Here is a 13,381-nt window from a genome sequence, read left to right as displayed (position 1 = left end):
CTGTGGCCCCTGCTCCCCCTGAAATCTTTTCTCCTCCATCTTTCTGTGCAGAAACCGGCTTAGTGCAGCCTTATGTAAGTGATCTAGGTAACCAGCATTTTTTGAGCACTTATTATGAGCCAGGCACTTGACATATATTAACCTCATTTAAACTTGACAAAATCTGGTGTAGAGAAGGAAGCCGACCTCTGCTGTCAGGCCCAAGTTCCAGTCCTGGCTCTGGCGCTTAACTTGTTATGGGCAGCTGCCGTCCCTGCTCTCTGTCACTATTTCCTCTCCAATCTCAGGATGGTGGCAGGGACTAAAAGTCACATAAATAGAATGTCCCGTCCCTTACCTGACTCCCAGAAGCTTCAGTCTCCGTGCCAGGGAGAGAAGATGGACTTCAAATCGACTTCAGCAAAAAAGAGCATGAATTATTGGCTCATATAACTGAAAAGGCAGGAGTGTCTAGCTTCGGGTATGGCTGGATGCAGGAATTCTGAGAGTGTCTTTGCCTACATTTGGTTCTCTTTTCCTTTGTGTGGGTTTACTCTCAGGCCACCTTCCTCTCTTTTTTTTTTTTTTTGTCCACGCGTACTGTGCGACCTCTAGGACAGTTCCCTAACCAGGGATTGAACCCAGGCCACGGCAGTGAAAGCACAGAATCCTAACCACTAGACCACCAGGGAATTCCCCAGGCCACCTCTATTCAAGTGGTGACCTCTGGCTCTGCAAACCTGTGTTATCCTTCAAATCAGCCACCCAAGCAAAGAGGGTGCTTCTCTTTCCCATGCTTCAAACAAAAATTCCAGACTTGCATCTCATTGGGCAAACTGGGTCACATGCCTGCCCTGACCCAATCGTGCTGGTCAGAGCAATGGCTCTGCTGATTGGCCAAGGCTTCCAATTTGAAGGGGAGACTGTGGGGAGAGCGAGTGGTGAGACCAGCTCTACCACAAACCAGGGACTGAAAGTTGGAAAGAGTTCCCTGAAGGGTAGTTGGTTGTTGACACCCCAGATAGGTGGCAGATACTGGCTAGGCAAAAAGGCTAGAAGTCCAATAAAGTGCTCAAAACCATATGAACAAGAAGGATAAAATAGAGCAGTGGCAGTGTCCAGGACACTCCAAATTAAAATCTATGTATGTGTATGTATTTAATGTGGACTTTTCATTAAACTGTTGTAAAATGTAAATAAAAGCATGTTTGGAAAATGTTGGTTTCCCCCTATGATCTCCATCAGTGTCCCCTCCAGCCATCCCTCGCCCTGGTAAAAAAGTGTGCTTGTTGTGCAATTAGAGATGCCCCCAATTCCCCTGGCTGCCCCTCCTGGCTTCTGCCCCACCCATGCTCCGAAATCCCTGGAGCCTCTTGAATACAAACTTTGACACTGGTGGTTGGGGTCCCTCTGTCTGGGGAGAGACAACTAGGTGTCAGAATCCCTCTTGCTTTTCTAGGTCACCTGCTCCCCCCCCCACCTCATCATCGGGGAGACTCTGCTGTCCCTTTCACTGCTGGGTCTGGGTGGGATTTCTGGACCTGTCCTTTAGCACCCCATGGCAAAGCTGGCTTCCTTGATCAAAATTGGACTGGAGAAATTCACAGAGAGGAGGCTGAAGCTATGTAGCTCCAGTTCTCCGACCTTAAGGATCCAGAAAATAGGAACTGGATAGGGGATAGGAACAGGGAAAGAAAGGTGTTAAGGACGACATTGGGATTTTGGGCTGGGGACTGATCGCACCCTCAAAACCATGTTGGCCATAGGAGCCTCCCTTCCTAACATCATTCTCCTCCTGGCCCATCACTGGTTTTATTTTCCACATCACATTTCTCTCCATCTGAAAAGTTCTCGGGTCATTTGTTGGTGGGTTATGTTCCATCCCCCCGCCCCGACTGTGCATCCCATGAGGGCAGGGACCACGTCTGCTTGCTCACGCCGTTCCCCCAGTACGCTTGGCACACATAGGCGCTCCATAAATGAATGAATGCATGCATGGAAGAGCAACGCCCTGAACTGGTCTCTGAGCTGAACTGGTCCGAGCCCAGGCTCAGCCTCGAGTGCTACCTGTCCTTGGGATGGGTGCTGGCTCCATCTTGGTGACCTGGAAGGGTCTGCGTCCAGGAGTCTCTCTCTTGGGAGCTCCAGCGGCCCAGCCTGTCCCTCGCCCAACAGCCAGACGGCCGCTGTCCAGCGGGCCAGGAGGCGGCTCACTGCGACTGCGCCGAAAACTCCACCCTCCCTCTCCCGCCTCCCCTTCTGGCCTCTAAGCGCGCCGCCGAGGCGCGCGCATGCGCCATCGCCCCCGCGCCGCGCGCCACTCCTGTGCGCATGTGCCGCTCTCACTACAGCCGGCGCGCCTGCGCACTGCCCGCCGCCCGCGGGTCCGGCCGGCGCTTGCGTGGTGGCACCGGCGAGTGGGGGGGGCGAGGAGGTGGAGGAGGAGGAGGAGGAGGAGGAGGAGGCGGCGAGAAGATGGCGACTTCGAACAATCCGCGGAAATTCAGCGAGAAGATCGCCCTGCACAACCAGAAGCAAGCGGAGGAGACGGCAGCTTTCGAGGAGGTCATGAAGGACCTGAGCCTGACGCGGGCCGCGCGGGTAAGGGGGCTGCCCGCGCCGACCCCTCTGGGCCGGAGAGGGAGGCAGGGGGCGCGTGTCTGGCGCGTGCACGGGGTGGGGGGCGCGCGGCGGGGGCGGGGCGCGCGCGGCGGGGGCGGGACTTGGCTCGGCCCGTGGGGACAGGTGTCCCCACGCCCCGGGCGTCGTGGGCGGGACAGGTGCACCCACATCATCGATACCTGAAGGGGTGAAGGTGTCCCTTCATCATTGCTACCTGAAGTGGGGGACAGGTGTCTTTACATCATTGTTACCTGTAGGAGCAGGGGTCTCTACATCATTACTACATGGAGGGAACAGGTGCCATTACATCATTGGTACCTGAGGGGGGAAAGGTGTCCCCACACTGCTACCTGAGGGGGATAGGTGCCTTTATATCACTGCTACCTAGGGCAGTGATACTGAGGTGTGTGAACTGGGTGCTGCTTGCAAGCATCACTGTTACCTGGGGAGGGGGGATAGGTGCTCCTATATCATTGGCACCTGAGGGGGACAGCTGCCCCCACACCATTGCTACCTGAAGGGACAGGTGTCTCTCCATCATTGTCACCTGTGCACTCACTGCCTGAGTGTTGGGGGAAGGACAGGTACCCCCACTTGCAGAGCTGAGATGGGATAGGTATCTCCCTTTTGGATACCTGAGGGAAAGGTCTGGCCTCCGCTGTGGGGACCTGGGCGGGATCAGGAAGGCAGATTGGGCTGTCTTGGAGCTTGGAGTGCAGACAGCTGCCCCTTCCCCATGCAGCCCATATGGTGGGGACCAGGTGATGTTCCTCCCACTAGGACAAGGTACAGCTGGCCACAGATGGCCCCTGGCCCCTCAGGACCAGGATGGAGGGACAGTTCTTCAGATGGCTGGGTGCTTTTGGTGTGCAGGAGCAGGCCCGGTTACCTGCTAACCTCCTCTGGGAAGCCGCTGTAGGCCTGGAGCAGGGGCTTGGTTGTGGCTGGGGTTGGGGGTCCTGGCCCTTCTTCTGGGCCCCAGCTCTCTGGCGACCACCGTGAGGTGCCAAGCTCCTTGGGTCTCGGTATCCTCCCTTGTGGAGTGTGTCTAGCAAGCCCTTCCTCGTGGGTCAGGGAGGGGAGCGTGCTTTGCACAGGTGGCAGTAAATCTCTGCTTCGATCCTTCAGAGCGGTGGGACCCCTGTGCTGTACCCTGGGGCCTTGGGGAGGGGTTGAGTGGGAGCTGCAGACACCCACCCTCTGGTTTGTGGATTTGGCGTCCGATCTGACTGGCCTAGGCAGACCTACCTCCATGCCGTGAGCCTCAGTTTCTGATTCCTCAGGTGGGCTTTGGGGGTGACGTTACTTTTTAATTAGTTGCTTGTTTCTCTTTGAGATCGTGACCTTAAGACTAGAATGTGTGTCTTCATTTCCGTGCATTTGTTCAGCTATATCAGTCGGGTGCTCACTGTCGGCCAGGTGCTGCTTGTCCCTGCTCCAGCCGCTTGCGGCCTCGCTCAGGATGTGGTTGGTGAATGAATGAATGAATGAAAGCACGCAGCTTGAGTGTTGCCCATACGTCAGGGCTTCTGAGTGCAGGAGTGTCCACTTCATCTTGTCTCCAGCATGTAGTGTGTGCTAGCATGCAGTAGGTGTCAAATGTGTGTGGTGTGACAAGAAGAAGGGGTCACACTGGTTCTTGACAGTTCTTCAAGATCCCAGGCCTGGTTTCTGCTTTAGGGTTGGAAATGAATTATTGGTGTTTTTTTGTCTGTTTGTTTTTGAATTGTTGTTGAAAAGATATCTTTAAAATAACAACTTTATTGAGATAGTACCATATAATTCACTTGTTTAAAGTGTACAATTCAGTGGTTTTTAGTACATTTACAGAGTTGTGCAACCATCACCACTGTCTAATTCCAGAATGTTTTCATCATTCCTCAAAGAAACTCCACACCCATTAGCAATCACTTCTCATTTGCCCCTCCCCCCAGCCCCTGGCAGCCACCAAGTTTTCTGTCTTTATGGATTTACCTGTTCTGGACATGTCATATAAATGGAATCATACAAGATGTGGCCTTTTGTGTCTGTCTTCTTTCGCTCAGCCTAATGTTTTCAAGGTTCATCTACATTGTAGCGTGTATCAGGAGGCTTCTTTCCTTTTTATGGCTGAGTAGTATTCCTTTGTATGGCTGGACCACATTTGTTTATCCGTTCATTGGTTGATGGATGTAGAAAAGATTTTTAAGATTCGCAGACAGCAGTTCTCTCGGCCCCTGGTAACCGTTTCCCATCTCTTTCCTCCCTCGCCCTGTTGCCTTCCTTTACTTCGGGAGTTGGGGAGGTGGGGTGGGCTTGGGCCCTGGGCGGAGGTGCACTTATACTAGATTTTTACAGACAGAGCAGTGTTCTCTATTGGGGGTGATTCTGTCCTCTGGGGACATTTGGCAATGACATTTTTGGTTGTCTCGACTAGGGGAAGGGCTGCTACTGGCATCTAGTGAGTAGAGAGCAGGGATGCACCCCACGATGCATAGACGGCTCCCACCATAGACAGTGATCCGGCCCCAGGTGTCAGCAGTGTCAAGGCTGAGATACCTTCAGTTTGAAGGAAACGCTGTGTGGGCAGGGGTGCGAGCTTTGCACCCGGGCAGATAGTTCAAAACTCCACACCCACCAATACGGCTGTGCCACTGTGGGCAGGCTGGTGGCTTTGCCTGCACCTGAGACCAGGATGGGCAAGCTCTTTCCCAGCCTTTTCCGGCTATTGCACATGGCACGTGGTACATCAGCAGTGTCTGGTGCAGGTGAGTGAACCCGCCTGATGCAGGGTCCCCTCCTGCTCACCCTCCCATGGCTGCAGCCTTCTGCGCTGCCTCCGCCTGCGGTAGACACAAGCGTTTCACCTGAGAACAGGTGGGACGTGGCCAAGTCGGTACCTGCTCTTCTCAGGGGAATTCCACAGGTCAGCACGCCCACTCCCGGAACGAGCGGGGACACTCGTGTCGATGTGTGTCTGTGCACAGCCCTTGGTCGTGATGGGTGCACCCGCAGTGCCTTCCCTTGTGAAAGGCCGGTCAGCAGGTGTTGAGCCTGATGAGTAGATCCATGCTGTCACTTCACCCAGGGGCAGGTACCCCAAGGGCTAGTTCGGGTGGCGGATGGGGTGTGACGTCCACTTTCGGGTCGCAGTGTAGAGAGGTGAGTGCACGAATGCTCCTTTCTCGTCCTCAGACTTGGGCAGCCTGATGTGCAGAGAGGGCTGTGGTGCTCAGCTGTGTGACTTCGGGCAGGTTTCTTAACCTCTCTGGGTCTCAGAATCCTGATCTGTGAGCAAGGGTAGCTTGCTTATTCCACAAAATGACATTTTTATTTGCCCAGCACGTCCCAGGGACTGTATTAGGTACTGGGGAGCCAGCAGCATATGAGGCATGTGAGGACCATGCTCTTGGGGAGCCGGCATGGTTTTAGTGGAGACAGGAGAGAATTGCTACAGATAAATGAGGCCGATGCTCTCAGAGAGAAGAAGCAAAGCAATGTCCTAGGACTGGCTAGGGCGGGAGGCTGGCACCTGGACAGTGAGACAGAGGCCCCCGCGCCCCCCACCCCCACCCCATGCTGGGGAAGGGTGTCCCTTGTGAGGGAGGCAGGCGCAGAGGCCCCGAGGTGGGAAGGGCTTGGCGAGGTTGAGGCTGGCATATTGAGGGAGAGAGAGGAGAGATGCGGCTGGCCCCTGAGGGAGGGGCCCTGGGAGGGTTTGTGATGGTCAGTGGCCTGATCCTTTGCTTGTTTTTATAGTAGCTTTATTAAGATATCATTCCCAATACATTCAAACCACTCATTTAAAGTGTACTGGGACTTGCCTGGTGGCACAGTGGTTAAGAATCCGCCTGCCAACGTAGGGGACAGCCCTGGCCCCAGGAAGATCCCACGTGCCGCGGAGCAGCTAAGCCTGTGCGCCACAACTACTGAGCATGCACTCTAGAGCCCGCGAGCCACAACTGCTGAGCCCATGCGCCACAACTACTGAGCCCACACACCGCAACTAGTGAAGCCCGTGTGCCTAGAGCCCATGCTCCGCACCAAGAGAAGCCAGCGCACCTCAAAGAAGCGTAGCCCCCACTCACCCCAACTAGAGAGAAAGCCCGCATGCAGCAACGAAGACCCAACGCAGCCAAAAAAAAAAAAAAAAAAAGAAAAGCGTACCATCTAGGGGACTTCCCTGGTGGTCCAGTGGTTAAGACTCCGAGTTTCCACTGCAGGGGGCACAGGTTCAATCCCTGGTCGGGGAACTAAGATCCCTCAAGCCGCACGGCACAGCCAGAAAAATAAATAAAGTGTACCATCCAGTGGTTTTTAGCATATTCACACAGTTGTGTGTGAAACCATCACCAATTTTAGAACATTTCCATCACCCCAGAAGGAAACCCCGTCCCCTTAGCAGTCACTCCCCATTCCCCCTCCCACACTCCTGGCAACCACTCATCTACTTTCTGTCTCTGTGGATTTGCCTGTTCTGGACATTTCATATAAATGGAATCATATAACACATAGCTTTTTATGTCTGACTTTTTTCGCGCAGCGTGATGTTTCCGAGGTTCATGCATATTGTAGGGTGTATCAGTCCTTCCTTTCTTTATTAAGAATTGTGGTAAAATATACAAAACATACAGTTTACCACCTTTTTTTTTTTTTTAACATTTATGTTTTATTTATTTTGGCCGTGCCGGGTCTTAGATGAGGCACTCAGGATCTTCGTTGCGACATGTGGGATCTTTAGTTGCAGCGTGCGGACTTCTTAGTTGCGGCATGCGGGATCTAGTTCCCTGACCAGGGATCAAACCCAGGCCCCCTGCATTGGGAGCTCAGAGTCTTACCCACTGGGCCACCAGCAAAGTCCCTAATTTACCATCTTAACCATTGATAAGTGTACAGATCAGTGGTATTAAGTACGTTTACAGTGTCGTGTAGCCACCACTGTCCATTACTTCATGACTCTTTAAGGCTGAATAATACTCCATGGTGTGGATACACTGCATTTCGCGTATCCATTTGTTCACCCGTGGACACTCGGGTTGTTTCCACCTTTTTGGCTACTGTGACTAGTGCTGCTGCGGACGTTTGTGTCCCAGTGCTTGTGTGGACGCGGGTCTTCCTTTCCCTTGGGTGTATATGCCGAGGAGTGGAGTTGCTGGTCACTCTCAAATGGTAACTCTCCATTTAATCATTCAAGGACGCTTCGTGTCTTACAAAGATGGCTGTGAGCTGAGTGGGCAAGGGGGTGAGAAGGGAAGCAGGCAGATGGTGCGAGGCCGCTGTAGCATCCCGGTTGGGGAATGGAGAAGGTGGCTTGAGCAGGGAGGTGGCCGTGGCAGTGGCCGGAGTGGTGGATTTTGCCAGCAGAGATGACTGGACGTGTGGGTGGACCGGATGTGGGAGGTGACGGGAAGAGATGGGGGCGTGTCGCCCACTTGCCGGGGGCTCAGGGCACAGGAGGCTCTGCCTGTAACTGATCACTGAGCATCCCAGGGAACAGCACCTGGGCCAGAAAAAGCCCGCGTGCAAAGCAGTCCACGGTGGCCCAGCCAGGGCTGCCAGCTCTGGCTGCTCTGAAGGAGGGTGTTCTCCCGGCCCTACCCTGTGACGGGGGTGGCTCTGCACAGGCTGTTGGAAAACGGGCCTCTGGGCCGCAGGCACCGTGCAGCGGGGGCTCGGGTTAGCTGAGCGTGGAGGCCGCCCCCAGTCCTGGCCTCCATCCTGGGCTTTGGCACCATTTGCCTCTGTGCCGGCTGCTTCAAGTGTCTGGTGCCATCTGCAGCCTTAACACACACACGCGCACGCAGGACTCGCCGAGCTGCTCTGTTGAGAGGATGGGGTACACTGTACCCCACCTCCAGAAAGCCCCAGCAGTCTCAGTGCTCTCCAGCTTGTGATCTGCCACACCCAATAATAGGTTGAATGGGGGCCCCTAAGAAGATATGCCCACATCCTGACTCCCAGAACCTGTGACTCTGACCTTATTTGGAAAAAGGGTCTCTGCAGCTGTGAGTAGGGTAAGGATCTCAAGATGACGTTGTCCTGGATTTAGGGTGGTCAGATGACTGGCGTCCTCACGAAAAGAGAAGACCCGGACTCACATATGAGAGGCCACGTATGACGGAGGCAGAGATTGGAGTGTTGCAGCCATGAGCCAGGGATGCGTGGAGCCCCCAGAAGCTGGAAGAGGCAAGGGAGGATCCTCCCCTAGGGCCTCCAGAGGGAATGTGGCCCTGCCGACACCTCGATTTTGGATGTCTGGCCTCCCGAGCTGTGCAAAAATGAATTTGTGTTGTTTTATGCACCCCCCCACTCCCGCCTTTGGCGGTCATTTGTGATGGCATTCCCGGGACACTCTCCCCTGGGCTGAGACAGAGCCTGCAGAGTCCAAGTACCATGCGGAACCCGCTTCGGGGCGGTGGGCCTGAGGGTTGTCTGCAGATGTGCACATCTGTCCTTCTCTGGCAGGTCATGTTCCCCTCGAGGCCTTGAGTGGACCCGTCACACACCCATTGTCAGGAACTGGGCACTCTCGCTCTGTACTGGGCCTGGTGGTGATGGTGAACAAGCCTGAGAAACAGCAGCTAAAGCAAGGGTCCTGGGGCAGGAGGGGGCATCTTGTCAGGAGCTGACCAAGAGTATGGTCACAGTGTGGTCAGGGGTAAAGTCTGTCCTTTGCACTCTCGGGTCCTGCCCCCTGCTGGGCACCGTGTGGCTTTCACTCAACCCCATTCTTGTTGCTCAGCCCCTCCTACCGGAAGGGAGGGTCGTCTTTGCCATTGTGCCGATGGGCAAGCTGAGGCCCAGTGCTGCATCCCAGCTGGGAAGAGGCAGAACTGACGTGTAGCTCTGGGATGAGCACACGCGCTGTGTCCGAAACAAGGAAGTAAGAACACAAACTAGAACCTTCAGTAGCTCACCAGAGCCTGCTTGGCCCCATGTGGGCCTTGGTTTTTCCGAAACGTGACTCAGTTTCTCCAACCACGCCCCTGTTTCTCCCATGACACTTGGACCCTGGACTCCATATTTCCTGTCACTAATTGTCCTCGTCTTGGAGGCGGCAGCCTTGGGACACCATCACACACACCTTTGTGCAGTGCCCATGGCTCTTTTCCCATAAAAGCCATGGTCTAGATCAGACTGGGTGCCGAAGTCTCTGTGGCTGGCACGGGACACGCTTCTGGGTTAATTGGTCCAGTTGTCATTTGGAAGGAGGCTTTCTTGGAGAGCCCTGGTTCTGTTCCCATAGGGGACTGCTGAGTGGCCCTGCCAGCCCGGGGTCCTGTGTAGGGAACCCTCCTAAAGCTCATGGCCAGCCCGGGAACCATGTGGAGTGACCTTTTTTTTGAAAAAAAAGCCTTTAAAAAATTGACGTGAAATTCACATAAAATGAACCATTTTAATACACATTTCCGTGGCATTTAGCACATTCACAGTGTTGTACAACCATCACCGCTGTCTAGTATCAGAACATTTCCATCACCCCAGAAGGAGATCCCGTCCCCATTAGCAGTCACTCCCTATCCTCCCCTCCCCCATCTCCTGGCAACCACTAATCTACTTTCTGTCTCTATGGATTGACGTGTCCGGACATTTCATGTAAATGGGTCCATACGACATGTGGCCTTTTGTGTTTGTCTTCTTTCACTCAGCATGATGTTTCTGAGGTTCATCCACTTCGTAGCATGTGTCAGAGTGTCATTCCTTTCTGTGGCCAAATAATATTCCGTTGTGTGGATGGACCGCATTTAGTTTTATCTGTTAGCTGTTGATGGGTATATGGCCTGTTTCCACTTTCTCACTGTCATGAATGGTGCTGCTGTGAACATGTGTGTGCAAGTATTTGCACAAGCCCCTGTTTTCACCTTGTGGGCACATGCCCGGGAGTGGAATTGCCAGGCATATTGATTCACCAGGTGGTGGCCGGTGCTCAGGGTGTGCGGTGCTGGGGCCCACCTGCTCCGGGGAATCCAGGAGGGCTTGCTGGACCTGCAGTAAGTGTGGAACCAGGGGTGTCTGTGGCTCGGTGAGGGGAGGGTGTCACTGACTGAGGGACAGGCATGGAAGCTGAGGGCTTAGTTCCGAGGCTGCCTTCTCATTTCCTTGACTGTGACCCACTGTTAGAAATTTGTGTTTCGTGTCATAACAGCAGCCACCAACAAACATACAATTGAAACAGATTTCTCCAAGGAGTCCAGCCCTCCCTGTGTGTGTGCAAAGTTGATATAATTGGTTCCCTTCTGTTTATTATAAAATGCCAGGGACCCACTGAATTGGTTTCATAACCCAGTAATCCAGGGCTCAGCCAGCTACACCTGTTTTTTGTAAATAAAGTTTTATTAGAACATAGCCACGCCCATTCATTCATGCCTTGTCTGTGGCAGTTGAGTCATTGCCTCAGAGACCTGATGGCTTAAAGAGGTGGAGATATCTACCATCTGGCTCTTTACAGGAGTTTGCTGGCCCTGGGCCAATGGCTGTCACCCACAGTTTGAGCCCCACTGACCAAGAGCAGCAAGGAAGGTTGGGAGGATGGTGGGCAGTGGTTCTGACACTCTTGGGGGTCTCTGAACCACCTTGGAACTAAAGGATGCAGACTCTGGGCTCCCCCAAGATCCTGCTTCTGGAGGTCTGGGTGGGGACCTGAGTTCTGAGTGGGGATCTGAGGACCCTGCCATGTGGGCCGTGCTGGGAGGCCCGGACACCGGGGTCACCAGGGCTGTGCCAGGTGGAGGGATAGGGTTGGCCTCTGTCAGAGGGGTAAGTGGACTGTCTGGCCCTTGGTTGGTGGCCTGGTGGTAATTGTTGGTCCGTACCATCAGGGAGGGTTCTGCTGTCACTGTCCCCAAGGCTGACTCGGGGGCAGAGTGCCAGGTGACTCTTGTCCATGCAGTGGGCCTTCTGGTCCTGCTCGGGGTCACTTAGGTTACTCTGGGTCAGAATTGGGCCGTTGCGGGTGTCCCGAAGGCTGAGTGCTGGGCCTCCTCTGCCGCTCTCGGCGCCGGGAGCTTCTGGTTTCAGCTCAGTGGTACAGGCTACCTTCCGTGCTGTTCCGTGAGACAGGGTACTGGCGCCTCAGGGGTTGGGATTCAGAGTCCTTGGTGCTGGGGATTTCTTTTTAAACAGGGACCCTCTGGAAAATGCCATGCGGATGTCAGGGGTGGGGTCTGGCCTGGGGAGAGACCGGCCCGAGTGCAGTGGTGGGGAAGTGTCAAAAATGGGTGCTACAGGGTGCTCACCCCGGCCGGTTCTGCCTCTGCGGGCATTTGGCAACATCTGGGGACATCTTGGGTTGTCATGACTTGGGGCGGTGGGTGTTCCTGGCATCTGGTGAACGGAGACCAGGGATGCTGCTCAACACCCTGCAGTGTGCACAAGGCCCCTGATGTCGGTGGGTGCCGAGGCTGAGAAGCCCTGCTCCTGTGCTCCCCCGTGTGCCAGGTTTGTGCAGGCGAGAAGGGGTCGGTAGAGGCCCCCGGTTCCTTGAGGTGCAGACCTTGAGCCTGGCGACATATCAACACCCCAGGCAGCTGATGGCATCCTCCCGGGTTTACTGAGGGGGAAACCACGGCTCAGAGAGCAAATGTCACAGAACATTCGAGGTGGGAGAGCTGGGATTTGACCCCTTTGGACAGACCCAGGTCACCACACGTTTTCCCCTGTCTCACGCGGCTCTGGGAGTTGGCCAGCCGGTCGGGGTGGGGCAGAGCCTTCCAGGCTGCTGGAACCCTGTGCGTGGAGGGAAGGGCTTGAGGAGCATAGACTGCACGGGCAGAGGGCTGGGGAGGGAGGCGGGGCGGGTGATGGAGGGCCCTAGGCCAGGCCCTGTTTATGGGCCATGGGGTGTCATGGAAGGTTCCAGCAGGATGGTGACGTGAGTGACATGAAGGTGCGGGAGTGGCAGGGGCCATGCTTGCTAGAGCCCAGGTGCGTACACCCAGCAAGTGGTGGCGGTCACCCCGAGAAAGAGCCTGTTGCTTCCCCTGGTGCACAGATGAGAGACCAAGGCATGACAGGTCACGTGGTTTGCTGTGTGTGGAGGTGCTGGGATCGACCCTGTGTCTGAATCTGGGGCCCACATTTTTCTTAATGCAGCCATAAGGGACCCTGTTGGAGGCTGAGCTTCGATTCATGTACATCTGTTGATGACCATGGCGGTCATCCATGGTGTTTTGCAAATCAGGCGTTCATTGTGTTCCTCCCTGTGCCTGCCCCACCTGTGTGTCTGTCTCTGAGCCCCCTGCAGCAGGGAGGGGACTGTAGCACCTTGGGCTCAGCACCGGTGAGGACAGAGGGAAGGCCGATTTGGGACATTTCAGAGGTAATAATGACAGGGTTTACTCAGAGGTGAGCAGGAAGGAGAGCGAGGTGGGGGAACCAGTGGGAAAGGGGTGGGGATGGGAGAGTCTCACCTCATCTTGGAGCTTGTAGGATGGATTAGCCCCCCCATTTCTGGCTGGGGCGTCTCCGACCCCCTGTCTTCACCTCCCTCCCTCCACCATGTCCAGCCCTACCCCAGAGCAGAGGTGGGTGTGCCCTGCCCTGGCCAGGGGTGGCTCTGGTGCCGCTGGCTGGCTGGGGGTCCAGGTGCGCAAACAAGGAAACCACTGCTTGCCTCTCGGGCCAAGGATTCAGAGAGAGTCAATATTTATTATTTGCCAGATGGAAATGAGGCGCGGCCAAGGCTTCCTCCTCAGGGTTCTCAGATGGGCGTGGGGGGGGAGAAAGTGCTTGGGGTGAGGGGGTCCTGTAGCACCTGGCACCCAGCTTGAGACCATGCTGCCGGGCTTCTCCCTGCTTCCTC

General features: G+C 55.0%; 1 protein-coding gene across 9 annotated transcripts in view; it reads left to right on the top strand.

The window, feature by feature from the left end:
• Positions 1-2,430: 2,430 nt before the first annotated feature.
• Positions 2,431-13,381, top strand: part of CRTC1 (CREB regulated transcription coactivator 1) — a 74,969-nt gene continuing 64,018 nt past the window's right edge. For 8 of the 9 annotated variants that reach the window (XR_004349359.1, XM_032628283.1, XM_032628282.1 and 5 more), the window contains exon 1: positions 2,450-2,580. Coding sequence is in view for 8 of the 9 variants with exons in the window: in XM_032628283.1 (XP_032484174.1) it covers positions 2,455-2,580 (126 nt within the window). In the remaining variant the exon portion in view is untranslated. Of the gene's footprint in view, positions 2,581-13,381 lie in introns of all 9 variants that reach the window. The other variant, XM_032628286.1, reaches the window with a different exon arrangement.

Source organism: Phocoena sinus, chromosome 3, assembly GCF_008692025.1.
Source record: "Phocoena sinus isolate mPhoSin1 chromosome 3, mPhoSin1.pri, whole genome shotgun sequence".
NCBI lineage: Eukaryota > Metazoa > Chordata > Mammalia > Artiodactyla > Phocoenidae > Phocoena > Phocoena sinus.
The sequence above is the reverse complement of the archived record's forward strand: the minus strand, read 5'-3'. Positions and strand labels throughout refer to the sequence as shown.